Genomic DNA, 17,371 nt, shown 5'->3' on the forward strand with positions numbered 1-17,371 from the left:
ATAACCCTGTTGAAAAAGCCACGCGAAACGCGCGTCCGGGGTGCCAAGTGAGGTGGGGGTACGAACCCTGACTACCAATGGGTAAGCAGCTATTGTACTTAACTATGTGACTGTTTATATGGTGGCCGTGATTTTGGTAGTATTAGGACCTAATGAGATATATATAGTCATGGCCATATAAATAAGGATTAATGCTGCAACCAGAGGGATACATCTCTGTGCTCCCCCTCTAGACTTGGCCACTGTCATGTTCTCCTTGTAATGCCTCCTGCTTTATGTCTGTGCTGACAGCACGCACATTTTTGTACTTTGTACTTTTGTATTTATGTGATTTATATATAATAAGGTGATTATAATAAACTTATTTGAATATTTTTATAAATATGTTGAAGTGGACATTTTTGCTCCGTTTTTTAGTTTTGAACCCAACCCAAGTAGTATGGCAACTGTAGTGTTACATTTAAAAATACTTAATGAGAGCCTGAAGGTTGAAGCTCAGACAAGGAAACCTGGAGGAGAACACCAAGGAGGAGGAGAACACCGTTACTAGGCCCCAACCCAAGTAGTATGGCACCTGTAGTGTTACATTTAAAAATACTTAATGAGAGCCTGAAGGTTGAAGCTCAGACAAGGAAACCTGGAGGAGAACACCAAGGAGGAGGAGAACACCGTTACTAGGCCCCAACCCAAGTAGTATGGCAACTGTAGTGTTACATTTAAAAATACTTAATGAGAGCCTGAAGGTTGAAGCTCAGACAAGGAAACCTGGAGGAGAACACCAAGGAGGAGGAGAACACCGTTACTAGGCCCCAACCCAAGTAGTATGGCAACTGTAGTGTTACATTTAAAAATACTTAATGAGAGCCTGAAGGTTGAAGCTCAGACAAGGAAACCTGGAGGAGAACACCAAGGAGGAGGAGAACACCAAGGAGGAGGAGAACACCGTTACTAGGCCCCAACCCAAGTAGTATGGCAACTGTAGTGTTACATTTAAAAATACTTAATGAGAGCCTGAAGGTTGAAGCTCAGACAAGGAAACCTGGAGGAGAACACCAAGGAGGTGGAGAACACCAAGGAGGAGGAGAACACCGTTACTAGACCCCAACCCAAGTAGTATGGCAACTGTAGTGTTACATTTAAAAATACTTAATGAGAGCCTGAAGGTTGAAGCTCAGACAAGGAAACCTGGAGGAGAACACCAAGGAGGAGGATAACACCAAGGAGGAGGAGAACACCCAGGAGCGGCAGACATCACTAGTAGGCCCCAACCAAACTAGTAGCCCAAATGCAGTTTCCTATTTTTTAAAAAAGCCCGAAAACCTGAATTGAGGACAATTTTAATTAGGGACTGCAGACAGACTTAGTAGGCTGTCCGCTGTGGACCATGCATCCACCACATTAACCCATTGCGCCGTAATGGACACGTAACCTTCCGTGGCCATGCCTACAGGTCCATGCGTCTGTTGTCAGGTGCACCTTTGTACTCACAGATTGCCAGAGTGCATGGACAATGCGGTCTTTTACATGCTGGTGGAGGGTTGGGATGGCTTTTCTCGCAAAAGAAGTGTCGACTGGTTAGCTTGTAGCGTGGTACAGCGTAGTCCATCATGGCTTTATTAATATTAAATAAAATATATAAATAGGCTCTATGAACTTTTAAATAGGTTCCAGGGGTACACGGGCAGCATTGGTGTGGTCAGTGGAGGACTATTGGAAGGAGGGACCGCAGACAGACTTAGTACGCCTACAATTAAAAAAAGTGGCTATATGCACTTTAAAATAGGTTCCAGGGGTACACGGGCAGCATTGGTGTGGTCAGCGGAGGACGATTGCAAGGAGGGACCGCAGACAGGCTTACTGGGCCTAAAATAAATAAAAATAGGCTCTATGCAGTTTTAAATACCGGTAGGTTACATGGGTACACAGGCAGCATTGGTGTGGTCAGCGGAGGACGATTGCAAGGAGTGTCTGACACAGTTAGTACTCCCAAAAAATAAATAGATGTTAATGTCTCGCAAAACAACAAAACAAAAAAACAAAAGTGTGGCATACTTAGGTACAGGGGTGGGCTCCTCTGCTGAGTTTCAGACATAGTAATTTGGCAATAAGTATTTACTGGTGTCAATATAGGACACTGACCCAGACTATTTTAACTAGCATCATAGATGTCAACAAATTGGTATTGTCAGTGCCAGGCATTGAATGATGTCAGCGCATAGACTAAACATTGGTGGAGCTGTGAGAGATAATTTTGCACGTGGTAGAGCACAGTTTGAGCTGGGGGGGTGAACTCTTGTGGCCGGCGGTACCGTCCCAGGGCCCCTCATGTTACAACGGTGTGTCTGACTTTGGGTGCACGCCACCACCGGCAGAGACACTTTATTGTATTATGAGGGACCCAGTGGCAGTGCCGTCGACCAAAAGCGGGCACACCCACCTCTTCAGACAAACAAACGGCACTCTAACGGGTGCTTGCGCCAAGTGGCGAGACCACGGCCCCGTGGGGGGAGTTTTCCCATTGAGGGAGGTGTAAACATGTCGTATGCTGGACAAACAGCTGCTGCAAATTAAGAGATTGGAACACTCAGTAAGACCAGTCCACAAGCAAAACCTTTTTATAGGCAAGCTAGGTGTCAGCCGGGAAAGGTGGGGCAAAATAATTTGAAATCCAGGAGTGGTTCATTTTAATGAAGGTTAGATCATCCACATTTTGGGTAGCCAGACGAGTCCTTTTTTCGGTTAATATTGAACCAGCAGCACTGAATACTCTTTCTGATAGCACACTAGCTGCTGGGCAAGCAAGCTCCTGCAATGCATATTCTGCCAATTCAGGCCAGGTGTCTAATTTGGATGCCCAGTAATCAAATGGGAATGACGGTTGAGGGAGAACATCGATAAGAGATGAAAAATAGTTAGTAACCATACTGGACAAATGTTGTCTCCTGTCACTTTGAATAGATGCTGCAGTACCTGTCCTGTCTGCGGTCATTGCGAAATCACTCCACAACCTGGTCAGAAAACCCCTCTGTCCAACGCCACTTCTGATTTGTGCACCTCTAACACCTCTGCCCTGTAGCCCCCTGCAGCTCGTGTGAGAACCATCACCGGCGCTGTGTGCTGGGAATGCCTGAATCAAACGGTCTACAAGAGTTGCTTGTTTGGTTGCTAATATTTGTTCGAGGTTCTCATGTGGCATAATATTTTGCAATTTGCCTTTATAGCGAGGGTCAATGATGCAGGCCAACCAGTAATCGTCATCGGTCATCATTTTAATCATGCGTGGGTCCCTTTTGAGGATACGTAAGGCATAATCCGCCATGTGGGCCAAAGTTCCAGTTGTCAAATCTGCGGTTGTGCTGGTTTGAGGGGCAGTTACAGGCAAATCTACGTCACTTGTCTCCCTTAAAAAACCAGAACCCGGCCTTGCAATGCCACTAATTTCTGTTGGCCCAGGAGAAGCTTCCTCATTAAAAAAGTACTCATCCCCATCATCCTCCTCCTCCTCTTCGCCCGCTACCGCGTCCTCTACACGGCCCTGACCAGACAATGGCTGACTGTCATCAAGGCTTTCCTCTTCCTCGGCTGCAGACGCCTGCTCCTTTATGTGCGTCAAACTTTGCATCAGCAGACGCATTAGGGGGATGCTCATGCTTATTATGGCGTTGTCTGCACTAACCAGCCGTGTGAATTCCTCAAAACACTGAAGGACTTGACACAGGTCTTGTAGCTTCGACCACTGCACACCTGACAACTACATGTCTGCATCCAACTGCCTGCCCGTGTATCCTCCCACAAATACATAACAGCACGCCTCTGTTCGCACAGTCTCTGAAGCATGTGCAGTGTGGAGTTCCACCTTGTTGCAACGTCGATGATTAGGCGATGCTGGGGAAGGTTCAAAGACCACTGATAGTTCTGCATACGGCTGGAGTGTACGGGCGAACAGCGGATATGCGAGCAAAGTCTGCGCACTTTGAGGAGCAGGTCGGGTAACCCCGGATAACTTTTCAGGAAGCACTGCACCACCAGGTTTAAAGTGTGAGCCAGGCAAGGAATGTGTTTCAGTTGGGAAAGGGCTATGGCAGCCATGAAATTCCTTCCGTTATCACTCACTACCTTGCCTGCCTCAAGATGTACAGTGCCCAGCCATGACTGAGTTTCTTTCTGCAAGAACTCGGACAGAACTTCCGCGGTGTGTCTGTTGTCGCCCAAACACTTCATTGCCAATACAGCCTGCTGACGCTTGCCACTAGCTGTCCCATAATGGGACACCTGGTGTGCAACAGTGGCAGCTGCGGATGGAGTGGTTGTGCGACTGCGGTCTGTGGACGAGCTCTCGCTTCTGCAGGAGGACGAGGAAGAGGAGGAGGGGGGGCGAACGCCTACAGCCAACTGTTTCCTAGACCGTGGGCTAGGCAGAACTGTCCCAATATTGCTGTCCCCTGTGGACCCTGCATCCACCACATTCACCCAGTGTGTTGTGATGGACACGTAACGTCCCTGGCCATGCCTACTGGTCCATGCATCTGTTGTCAGGTGCACCTTTGTAGTCACAGATTGCCTGAGTGCATGGACGATGCGGTCTTTAACATGCTGTTGGAGGGCTGGGATGGCTTTTCTAGAAAAGAAGTGTCGACTGGGTAGCTCGTAGCGTGGTACAGCGTAGTCCATCAGCGCTTTGAAAGCTTCGCTTTCAACTAACCGGTAGGGCATCATCTCTAATGAGATTAGTCTAGCAATGTGGGCGTTCAAACCCTGTGTACGTGGATGCGAGGATGAGTACTTCCTTTTCCTAACAAGAGTCTCATGTAGGGTGAGCTGGACTGGAGAGCTGGAGATCGTGGAACTAGCGGTGGTGCCGGTGGACATGGCAGACTGAGAGAGGGTTGGAGATTGTATTCTTGCCGGTGCCCCACATGCAGTGTTTCCTACTACGAACCTGGTGATTCCCTGACTGCTTTGGCTTGTAGACGAAAGCTGCACAGATACTGCAGGTGGTGCAGGAAATGGTGGGCTTACAGTGAGGGAAGGGATGTAGCGTTGCTGACTAGCTTCATTGGCCGAGGGTGCTGCAACCTTTAGGGACGTTTGGTAGTTAGTCCAGGCTTGCAAATGCATGGTGGTTAAATGTCTATGCATGCAACTTGTATTTAGACTTTTAAGATTCTGACCTCTGCTTAAGGTAGTTGAACATTTTTGACAGATGACTTTGCGCTGATCATTTGGATGTTGTTTAAAAAAATGCCAGACTGCACTCTTTCTACTATCGGATACCTTTTCAGGCATTGCAGACTGAGCTTCTTTAACCAGATGGCCACGCTGTCCTCCAACTGATTTTGGTTTTGCCACGCGTTTTTGGCCAGATACGGGCCCGGCAGATGGAACCTGTTGTGATGTTGATGCCTGCTGCGGCTCCTCCTCCTCCGCTTCAGAACTACTGCCGCCTGCACCCTGTTCCCCCAATGGCTGCCAATCGGGGTCAACAACTGGGTCATCTATGACCTCCTCTTCTATCTCGTGTGCAACTTTGTCTGTGTCACCGTGTAAGCCGGTGGTATAGCGTTCGTGACGGGGCACCATAGTCTCAGCTGGGTTTGATTCTGGCTCAGTACACTGCGAGGGCAATGTTCTGGTCTGAGTCAAAGGAACAGCATAGTAATCTGGCTGTGGCTGTGCATCTGTGCACTCCATGTCTGATTCAACTTCTAATGGGCATGGCCTGTTAACTGTTTCACTGTCTAACCCAGGAACGGTATGTGTAAAGAGCTCCATGGAGTAACCCGTTGTGTCGCCTGACGCATCCTTCTCTCTTGTTCTGGGTGAAGAAGACAAGGAAGCGACTTGTCCCTGACCGTGAACATCCACTAACGACGCGCTGCTTTTACATTTAGCACTTTCAGAAGAGGAGGCAAAAGAGCTAGAGGCTGAGTCAGCAAGGAAAGCCAAAACTTGTTCTTGCTGCTCCGGCTTTAAAAGCGGTTTTCCTACTCCCAGAAAAGGGAGCGTTTGAGGCCTTGTGTAGCCAGACAACGAACCTGGCTCAACAACTCGAGACTTAGGTGCTGTATTGCTTTTACCACGACCACCTGATGCTCCACCACCACTACCATCATTACCAGCTGACAATGACCGCCCACGGCCACGACCTCTTCCACCAGACTTCCTCATTGTTTGCAAAACGTAACCAAATTAACGGTATCTGTTACTGTAAAACAACTTATAAGGTGAACTCAAACTTCTGTAGGATTTATATATACCTTTATAGGTGGCTGATAATGAAAGGAAAATCAGGCCCAATGTTACACACTAGGTTTTATGTGCCCCAATAATTTGAGACAGATGGTACACACAAGACCGGCACTCAAGCACAAATGCCAATCTTAATCTCCCACTATGTTTTTTTTTTCAGGGAGAATTAAAAAAATTCCCAGCATGACACACTAGGTTTTATGTGCCCCAATAATTTGAGACAGATGGCACACACAAGACCGGCACTCAAGCACAAATGCCAATCTTAATCTCCCACTATGTTTTTTTTTTCAGGGAGAATTAAAAAAATTCCCAGTATGACACACTAGGTTTTATGTGCCCCAATAATTTGAGACAGATGGCACACACAAGACCGGCACTCAAGCACAAATGCCAATCTTAATCTCCCACTATGTTTTTTTTGTCAGGGAGAATTAAAAAAATTCCCAGTATGACGCTCTAGGTTTTATGTGCCCCAATAATTTGAGACAAGATGGCACACACAAGACCGGCACTCAAGCACAAATGCCAATCTTAATCTCCCACTATGTTTTTTTTTTTCAGGGAGAATTAAAAAAAAAAAAAAAATTCCCAGTATGACACACTAGGATTTATGTGCCCCAATAATTTGAGACAGATGGCACACACAAGACCGGCACTCAAGCACAAATGCCAATCTTAATCTCCCACTATGTTTTTTTTGTCAGGGAGAATTAAAAAAATTCCCAGTATGACACACTAGGATTTATGTGCCCCAATAATTTGAGACAGATGGCACACACAAGACCGGCACTCAAGCACAAATGCCAATCTTAATCTCCCATTATGTTTTTTTTTGACAGGGAGAATTAAAAAAAAAAAAAAAAAAGGGACTGTCCTACAATTACTATCTCCCTGCAGTAATCTCAGCAAGGTATGGCATGCAGCAATAACAAGGAGTGGACAGCTGCACAAAAAAAACAAAAGTGTGGACAAACAAACAAGATAGCTGTGCAGAAAGGAAGGAACAACAGGATTTGTGCTTTGAAAAAAGCAGTTGGTTTGCACAGCGGCGTACACACACAGCAACGCAGCTATCAGGGTCAGGGAGCCTTCTAGGGCAGCCCAATGAGCTACAGCGCTGAGGAAAAAAAATGTAGCTTCCACTTTCCCTGCAAACAAAAGGTGGTGTTGGACAGTGGAAATCGCTACAGCACAAGCGGTTTGGGGCTTTATGTACCCTGCCTAACACTATCCCTGCTTCAGAAGAAGCGGCAGCAACCTCTCCCTACGCTCAGATCAGCAGCAGTAAGATGGCGGTCGGCGGGAAAACCCCTTTATAGCCCCTGTGACGCCGCAGAAAGCAAGCCAATCACTGCAATGCCCTTCTCTAAGATGGTGGGGACTGAGATCTATGTCATCACGCTGCCCACACTCTGCGTCCACCTTCATTGGCTGAGAAATGGCGCTTTTAGCGTCATTGAAACGCGACTTTGGCGCAAAAGTCGCGTACCGCATGGCCGACCCCACACAGGGATCGGGTCGGGTTTCATGAGACGCCGACTTTGCCAAAAGTCGGCGACTTATGAAAATGACCGATCCGTTTCGCTCAACCCTAATGCTCACCCAACACCTTAAGGCGAAGATGGAGCGGTAGAAATGATTTGTTAATGGGAAGCTCTGGTGGTACTTCCTCCTGAGCCTCGGCAATCTCAGCATCAACCTCTGTCGTGAGAGCTGAGACCACTACACCCTTTTGGAGGATGGGTACCGGATCTTTCCGAGGTTCTCCCCCCGGAAAACACCTGGACAAAGCATCTGCCTTAGTGTTCTTAGACCCCGGTCGGTACGTAACAAAAAAGTTGAATCGCATGAAAAACAATGCCCAGCGAGCCTGCCTGGGGGACAGACGCTTGGCTGACTCTAAATAAAGCAGATTTTTATGGTCGGTGATAACTGTAACCTGGTGAACCGACCCCTCCAAGAAGTGTCGCCATTCCTCAAAAGCCAACTCGATAGCCAACAACTCCCTGTTGCCGATATCGTAGTTATGTTCAGCGGGCGACAGCTTCTTGGAAAAGTAGGCACATGAACACAACTCACCCAAGGATGAGCCTTGTGACAGCACCACCCCCACTCCAACCTCAGACGCATCGACTTCCACGGTAAACGGTTTTGATATGTCCGGTTGCACCACAATGGGGGCCGAAGCAAAACTGTTCTTCAGAAATTCGAATGCGCGCACAGCAGCCTCAGGCCAGGCGGAGAAATTGGTACCCTCTTTCGTCATGTCAGTAAGCGGTTTAGCAATGGTAGAAAAATCTTTGATAAATTTTCTATAATAATTAGAAAATCCAAGGAACCACTGGAGTGCTTTTAAGTTATCAGGCCGTTCCCAATGCAGCACCGCATGCACCTTAGCGGCACCCATTTTAAACCCTGAAGCAGACACAATATAACCCAAGAAAGGCAACTCCTGAACCGAAAAAACACATTTCTCCAGTTTTGCATAGAGCTTATTTTCTCTGAGTAGTTGTAACACCTGTCTCACATGCTCTAAATGAGTATCACGGTCGCATGAATAAATGAGAATGTCATCTAGGTACACAACACAATAACGAATTCCCCCTGTACATGCAAGAACACTTCATTTATGAAATGTTGAAATACAGCAGGCGCGTTTGTCAACCCAAATGGCATCACGAAATTTTCAAAATGACCCTCAGGAGTATTAAAAGCCGTCTTCCACTCATCACCTTGACGGACTTTAATGAGGTTGTACGCCCCCCTGAGGTCAAGCTTGCTAAACCACTTAGCACCAGCCACCTGGTTGAACAAATCAGGTATCAGTGGCATAGGGTATGGATCACTATCTGTAATCTGGTTTAACTCCCTGAAATCCAGACAGGGGCGTAGTCCGCCATCTTTCTTCTTAACGAAGAAGAACCCCGCTGCCACCGGCGAGGACGAAGGCCTGATGTGCCCTTTGCTCAAACTCTCAGCAATGTAGTCTTTTAAAGCTTGTCTCTCAGGACCAGAGATGTTAAACATCCTAGCTTTCGGCAATTTGGCCCCTGGTTTAAACCTAATAGTACAGTCATAGGGTCGATGTGGTGGCAATTCTGAGCAACCCTTCTCAGAGAACACATCTGCAAAATCCAGCAGTGACTCAGGAATGCTAGGAGTCACAGCGGACACACATGTGGCCAGGCAATTCTCCTGGCAGAATCTGCTCCACTGAATTATGTCCTGAGTTTTCCAGTCAATCATCAGGTTGTGCATAGACAACCATGGAAAACCCAAAACCATTTGTGCAGGAAGATTACTGAGCACCCTACATGTAACTTGCTCAGAATGTAGGACCCCAATGTGGAGTTTAACCTCAGCCACAAACTCAGTAATCTCCCCCTGTGGGAGTGGAGTAGCATTGATGGTGACCACCCGGATAGGATGAGGCAGTTTTTCGACCGTGAACCCGGCCGTGCGCGCAAACTCCTCATCAATGAGATTAGTGGCTGACCCACTATCCACAAAAACAGTGATTGGCAGCTCTCTGCCAGCGACCATAACTCTGGCAGGAAGCATACATTGAGAGACCACCATGGAGGATATGCATAAGCTCAGATTGGCCTCCTCCACACCCTCTGAGCTTAGTAGTTTTCCGCCGTTGCGCTTTTCTTAGAAAACAGAGGACAAGCATTAACATAATGCCCTTTTTTACCACAGCAAAAACAGGCTCCCTGCTTCCTGAGCGAGGGGGCTCGATGATGTGACACCCCTGCGATTTGCATAGGCTCCGTGGGCTCACCTGCAGCAACCTCACGTGCACCTATGCCCTCCCCCATAAGCGGCATCTCTTGCACCCCCTGATGCAAACGGCGATCAATGCGGACAACAAGACTCATGGCAGACTCTAGAGAAGCAGGAGTCTCATACATCAGGAGGGCTTGTTTAACCCTTCTCGAAACCCCATGTACAAACTGACTCCGCAGCGCCAGGTCATTCCATTGTGTGTCCACCGCCCAACGGCGAAATTCAGAACAGTAATCCTCCGCCATTCGCTCCCCCTGGCGGAGAGCGCGTAGTTTAGATTCGGCTAGAGCCAATCTGTCAGGATCATCATATATGACCCCAAGAGCAGAAAAAAAACTCCACTGAGTTAAATGCAGCTGAATCAGATGGTAATGAAAATGCCCATGCTTGGGGGTCTCCGTTCAGTAATGGCAATACCAAGCCCACACGCTGAGCCTCATTACCTGAGGAAACCAGGCGCATACGAAATTATAATTTGCAAGCTTCACAAAAAACAACAAATTTACTGCATTCCCCAGCAAACCTCTCAGGTAAAGGAATCTTTGGCTCTGCAACTCTACCTGCATTTTCAGCTTGCACATTAGATACTACAAGACCCTGTTGCTGAACTGCGCCCTTCAACTCAGTGACCTGTAAGGACAGCGCCTCCAACTGGCGGGTTATGGAAGTCATTGGATCCATGGCATCCAAAATTAATTTGGGCCGATTATTATGCCATGCGGGTACTGGGTAGACTACGGCTGATTACCCGGGCCCCTGCAATATCCCTCAGACTAGGGAACACCCTGTCTGTCCCTCTCCCAGAATTTACACTGATGTGTGCTTGTCTGGGCCGCCAGGCCTGACCCTGACTCCTGTTTCAGTCCTATGCTGAAACCTCCACCCGCCACCCAGTGATAAGACCACACACCAACCCCTACAGAAAGCACAGACAGGGAAAACTAAAAACGCACCACGCTGCAGACACACAGAAAAATACTATAATGTGCACAGGGCAAAACAAATACAAATATAGGAAGGAGAAATATGACAAAGGATAATACACCACCAGATACGATATTTCTTCTCCTAGACCACCACTCCAGACCAAGATCACCAGGCCAAGACACAAGCTATAATCGGCGACGCCCAAAGTCCAGAATGACTATTTAAAGGCCATGGGCGTGACCCAGCCTCCAACCCGATTACCAGCTAGATTAACCGCGGACAACCTGGATAAAGTCTAGCCGGCGCCACTGAGCGTATAGTGGACGAATGTGGAATTACCGCTGTCTGTCAGACGCCCTAGTGTGAATAGCGTCCGACATGACACTGGGACAGCTCACAGAATCTCACGGTTTTCAGTATCATCTCTATGCTGATGACACACAGATCTACATCTCTGGACCAGATATCACCACCCTACTAACCAGAAACCCTCAATGTCTATCCGCTATTTCATCCTTCTTCTCCGCTAGATTTCTAAAACTTAACATGGCCAAAACAGAATTCATTGTCTTTCCCCCATCTCATGTAACCCCCCCCAACGAACCTATCCATTATAGTAAACGGCTGCCCACTCTCCCCAGTCCCACAAGCTCGCTGTCTCGGGGCAATCCTCGACACTGATCTCTCCTTCAAACTGCATATCCTAGCCCTTTCCACTTCCTGCCGCCTTCAATTTAAAAATATTTCACGGATACATTCCTAAACCAAGAATCTGCAAAGACCCTAGTCCATGCCCTCATCATCTCCCGCCTCGACTACTGCAACCTCCTGCTCTGTGGCCTCCCCTCGAACACTCTCACACCCCTCCAATCTATTCTAAACTCAGCTGCCAGACTAATCCACCTGTCCCCCGCTATTCCCCGGCCTCTCCCCTCAGTCAATCCCTTCACTGGCTCCCCATTACCCAGAGACTCCAGTACAAAAGCCTAACCATACAACATACACCTAACATACAAAGCCATCCACAACCTGTCTCCTCTATACATCTGTGACCTCATCTCCTGGTACTTACCTGCACGCAACCTCCGATCCTCACAAGATCTCCTTCTCTACTCCCCTCTTATCTCCTCTTCCCACAATCGCATACAAAATTTCTCTCGCGTATCACCCCTACTCTGGAACTCTCTACCACAACATATCAGACTCTTACCTACTATCGAAACCTTCAAAAAGAACCTGAAGACCTACCTCTTCAGGCAAGCCTACAACCTGCAGTAATTACCGATCGACCAAACCACTGCACGACCAGCTCTATCCTTACCTACTGTATCCTCACCCATCCCTTGTAGATTGTGAGCCCTCGTGGGCAGTGTCCTCTCCTCCTGTGCCAGTTGTGACTTGTATTGTTGAAGATTATTGTATCTGTTTTTATTATGGTGCTTGAACGCTCTAGGTTCAAGCAACATATTGTAATCTGATTTCTTATATTTTATTATTATGGTGCTTGAACCCTCTAGGTTTAAGCAACATATTGTAATCCGATTTCTTATATTTTATTACTATGGTGCTTGAACCCTTTAGGTTTAAGCAACATATTAGAATCCGATTTCTTATATTTATGGTGCTTGAACCCTCTAGGTTCAAGCAACATATTGTAATCCGATTTCATATATATTATTATTATTATTATTATGGTGCTTGAACCCTCTAGGTTCAAGCAACATATTGTAATCCGATTTCTTATATTTATAGTGCTTTGGAACAAAGCACTATACTGTTATTCCATCGTGGTAAACTTCTTCTTATTATAGTGCTTTGGAACAAAGCACTATACTGTTATTCCATCGTGGATAACTTCTTATTATAGTGCTTTGGAACAAAGCACTATACTGTTATTCCATCGTGGATAACTTCTTATTATTATAGTGCTTTGGAACAAAGCACTATACTGTTATTCCATCGTGGATAACTTCTTCTTATTATAGTGCTTTGGAACAAAGCACTATACTGTTATTCCACCGTGGTAAACTTCTTATTATTATTATTCAGTCCGCACGTAATGCGGCCCGAACCGCTAAACTCACAGACTCCAGTGAGGTGTCATTTCGAAGCCAGCGTTCCTGAGAGGTGTGCTAAGTATTTTTCGTGTCGATCGGATTTGTAGTTTTGGCGCAATTTGCGTTTGAAAAAAGTGTCTCAATGCATTTCAATAGGGAAATTTTCCAATACGTTTATAATGGGCCTAATTTCTGAGGCAATTTCTAAAAATAACTGCCACCTGGCTGATTACCTCATTGATATGCGCAGTGAGACCCAGTTACTATGCCAACGCCTATAAACTCTACCAGCCCACCAGGTCACAAGTTTTGTCAGATAATATCAGCTCTTAAAGTGACAGTACAGCACAATAACAAAGCACTATCTGTAGTCTTATCATTATTGCCCCGCTCACCAAATCGGACCAAGCCCACCAAATCGGACCAGAGTGCCCCCGCTTGCCAAATCGGACCCAGAGTGCCCCCGCCCGCCAAATCGGACCCAGAGTGGCGCCGCCCGTCAAGTCGGACCCAGAGTGGCGCCGCCCGCCAAATCGGACCCAGAGTGGCGCCGCCCGCCAAATCGGACCCAGAGTGGCGCCGCCTGCCAAATCGGACCCAGAGTGGCGCGGCCCGCCAAATCGGACCCAGAGTGGCGCGGCCCGCCAAATCGGACCCAGAGTGGCGCCGCCCGCCAAATCGGACCCAGAGTGGCGCCGCCCGCCAAATCGGACCCAGAGTGGCGCCGCCCGCCAAATCGGACCCAGAGTGGCGCCGCCCGCCAAATCGGACCCAGAGTGGCGCCGCGCGCCAAATCGGACCCAGAGTTGCGCCGCCCGCCAAATCGGACCCAGAGTGGCGCCGCCCGCCAATTCGGACCCAGAGTGGCGCCGCCCGCCAAATCGGACCCAGAGTTGCGCCGCCCGCCAAATCGGACCCAGAGAGGCGCCGCCCGCCAAATCGGACCCAGAGTGGCGCCGCCCGCAAAATCGGACCCAGAGTGGCGCCGCCCGCCAAATCGGACCCAGAGTGACCCGGGCCACCAAATCGGACCCAGAGTGACCCGGGCCACCAAATCGGACCCAGAGTGACCCGGGCCACCAAATCGGACCCAGAGTGACCCGGGCCACCAAATCGGACCCAGAGTGACCCGGGCCACCAAATCGGACCCAGAGTGACCCGGGCCACCAAATCGGACCCAGAGTGACCCGGGCCACCAAATCGGACCCAGAGTGACCCGGGCCACCAAATCGGACCCAGAGTGACCCGGCCCACCAAATCGGACCCAGAGTGACCCGGGCCACCAAATCGGACCCAGAGTGACCCGGGCCACCAAATCGGACCCAGAGTGACCCGGGCCACCAAATCGGCCCCAGAGTGACCCGGGCCACCAAATCGGGCCTAGAGTGACCCGGGTTGACCAAATCGGGCCCAGAGTGACCTGGGCCACCAAATGGGACCCAGAGTGACCCGGGCCACCAAATGGGACCCAGAGTGACCCGGGCCACCAAATGGGACCCAGAGTGACCCGGGCCACCAAATGGGACCCAGAGTGACCCGGCCCACCAAATGGGACCCAGAGTGACCCGGCCCACCAAATGGGACCCAGAGTGACCCGGCCCACCAAATCGGACCCAGAGTGACCCGGCCCACCAAATCGGACCCAGAGTGACCCGGCCCACCAAGCCTCAACCCTGAGGGGCTACAACTACCAAACCAGCGCCTGAGGGGCACCCAAGTGTGAAAGTCTTGCAGGGGCAGCCCGGGCACCATTCCAAAGCACTATCTGTAGTTCCTTCAGGAAATACCCATCTAGTTCTTATTATTATTCAGTCCGCACGTAATGCGGCCCGAACCGCTTCACTCACAGACTCCAGTGAGGTGTCATTTCGAAGCCAGCGTCCCCAAGAGGTGTGCTAAGTATTTTTCGTGTCGATCGGATTTGTAGTTTTGGCGCAATTTGCGTTTGAAAATGTTTTTTCCCCTCATTGTAAAGCATTTCAATAGGGAAATTTTCCCGTAGGTTATAATGGCCGGGTTTCTGAGGCAATTTGAAATGTACCTGCCACTTGCCACCTGGCTGATTAGCTCATTGATATGCGCAGTCAGGCCCAGTTACTATGCCAACGCCTGCGAACTGTACATGACCACACCAGCACAGTTTTGCCAGATAATATCAGCTCTTAAAGTGATAGCACAGCACAATTTCAAAGCACTATCTGTAGTCTTATTATAATTATTGCCCCGCTCACCAAATCGGACCCAGAGTGGCGCCGCCCGCCAAATCAGACCCGGAGTGGCGCCGCCCGCCAAATCGGACCCGGAGTGGCGCCGCCCGCCAAATCGGACCCGGAGTGGCGCCGCCCGCCAAATCGGACCCAGAGTGGCGCCGCCCACCAAATCGGACCCGGAGTGGCGCCGCCCGCCAAATCGGACCCGGAGTGGCGCCGCCCGCCAAATCGGACCCAGAGTGGCGCCGCCCGCCAAATCGGACCCAGAGTTGCGCCGCCCGCCAAATCGGACCCAGAGTGGCGCCGCCCGCCAAATCGGACCCAGAGGGGCGCCGCCCGCCAAATCGGACCCGGAGCGGCGCCGCCCGCCAAATTGGACCTAGAGTGGTGCCGGCCGCCAAATCGGACCCAGAGTGGCGTCGCCCGCCAAATCGGACCCAGAGTGGCGCCGAGCGCCAAATCGGACCCAGAGTGGTGCCGCCCGCCAAATCGGACCCAGAGTGACGCCGCCCGCCAAAACGGACCCGGAGTGGCGCCGCCTGCCAAATCGGACCCAGAGTGGCGCCGCTCGCCAAATCGGACCCAGAGTGGCGCCGCCCGCCAAATCGGACCCAGAGTGGCGCCGCCCGCCAAATCGGACCCGGAGTGGCGCCGCCCGCCAAATCGGACCCGGAGTGGCGCCGCCCGCCAAATCGGACCCGGAGTGGCGCCGCCCGCCAAAACGGACCCGGAGTGGCGCCGCCCGCCAAATCGGACCCAGAGTGGCGCCGCTCGCCAAATCGGACCCAGAGTGGCGCCGCCCACCAAATCGGACCCGGAGTGGCGCCGAACGCCAAATCGGACCCAGAGAGGCGCCGCCCACCAAATCGGACCCAGAGTGGCGCCGCCCGCCAAATCGGACCCAGAGTGACGCCGCCCGCCAAATCGGACCCAGAGTGGCGCCGCCCGCCAAATCGGACCCGGAGTGGCGCCGCCCGCCAAATCGGACCCAGAGTGGCGCCGCCCGCCAAATCGGACCCGGAGTGGCGCCGCCCGCCAAAACGGACCCGGAGTGGCGCCGCCCGCCAAAACGGACCCGGAGTGGCGCCGCCTGCCAAATCGGACCCAGAGTGGCGCCGCCCGCCAAATCGGACCCAGAGTGGCGCCGCCCGCCAAAACGGACCCGGAGTGGCGCCGCCCGCCAAATCGGACCCAGAGTGGCGCCGCCCGCCAAATCGGACCCAGAGTGGCGCCGTCCGCCAAATCGGACCCAGAGTGGCGCCGCCCGCCAAATCGGACCCAGAGTGGCGCCGAACGCCAAATCGGACCCAGAGAGGCGCCGCCCACCAAATCGGTGCCAGAGTGGCGCCGCCCGCCAAATCGGACCCAGAGTGGCGCCGCCCGCCAAATCGGACCCAGAGTGGCGCCGTCCGCCAAATCGGACCCAGAGTGGCGCCGCCCGCCAAATCGGACCCAGAGTGGCGCCGAACGCCAAATCGGACCCAGAGAGGCGCCGCCCACCAAATCGGACCCAGAGTGGCGCCGCCCGCCAAATCGGACCCAGAGTGGCGCCGCCCGCCAAAACGGACCCAGAGTGGCGCCGCCCGCCATATCGGACCCGGAGTGGCGCCGCCCGCCAAATCGGATCCGGAGTGGTGTCGCCCGCCAAATCGGACCCGGAGTGGCGTCGCCCGCCAAATCGGACCCGGAGTGGCGCCGCCCGCCAAATCGGACCCGGAGTGGCGCCGCCCGCCAAATCGGACCCGGAGTGGCACCGCCCGCCAAATCGGACCCGGAGTGGCGCCGCCCGCCAAATCGGACCCGGAGTGGCGCCGCCCGCCAAATCGGACCCAGAGTGGCTACAACTAACAAAACAGCACCTGAGGGGCACCCAAGTGTGAAAGTCTTGCTGGGGCAACCCGGGCACCATTCCAAAGCACTATCTGTAGTTCCATCAGGAAATACCCATCTAGTCTTATCATTATTATTCAGTCCGCACGTAATGCGGCCCGAACCGCTTCACTCACACACTCCAGTGAGGTGTCATTTCAAAGCCAGCGTCCCCAAGAGGTGTGCTAAGTATTTTTCGTGTCGATCGGATTTGTAGTTTTGGCGCAATTTGCGTTTGAAAATGTTTTTTCCCCTCATTGTAATGCA

General features: G+C 51.0%; 1 protein-coding gene across 1 annotated transcript in view; it reads right to left on the reverse strand.

Moving 5' to 3' along the window:
* LOC143796732 (uncharacterized) overlaps window positions 1-17,371 on the reverse strand; it is a 612,535-nt gene that overhangs the window by 18,700 nt on the left and 576,464 nt on the right. The window contains exon 2 of the mRNA XM_077281044.1: window positions 4,591-7,066. Coding sequence (XP_077137159.1) covers window positions 4,591-6,168 — 1,578 coding nt within the window. The 5' untranslated portion in view covers window positions 6,169-7,066. The remainder of the gene's footprint in view (window positions 1-4,590; window positions 7,067-17,371) is intronic.

The sequence above is a fragment of the Ranitomeya variabilis genome, chromosome 1 (genome assembly GCF_051348905.1).
Source record: "Ranitomeya variabilis isolate aRanVar5 chromosome 1, aRanVar5.hap1, whole genome shotgun sequence".
Taxonomy (NCBI): domain Eukaryota; kingdom Metazoa; phylum Chordata; class Amphibia; order Anura; family Dendrobatidae; genus Ranitomeya; species Ranitomeya variabilis.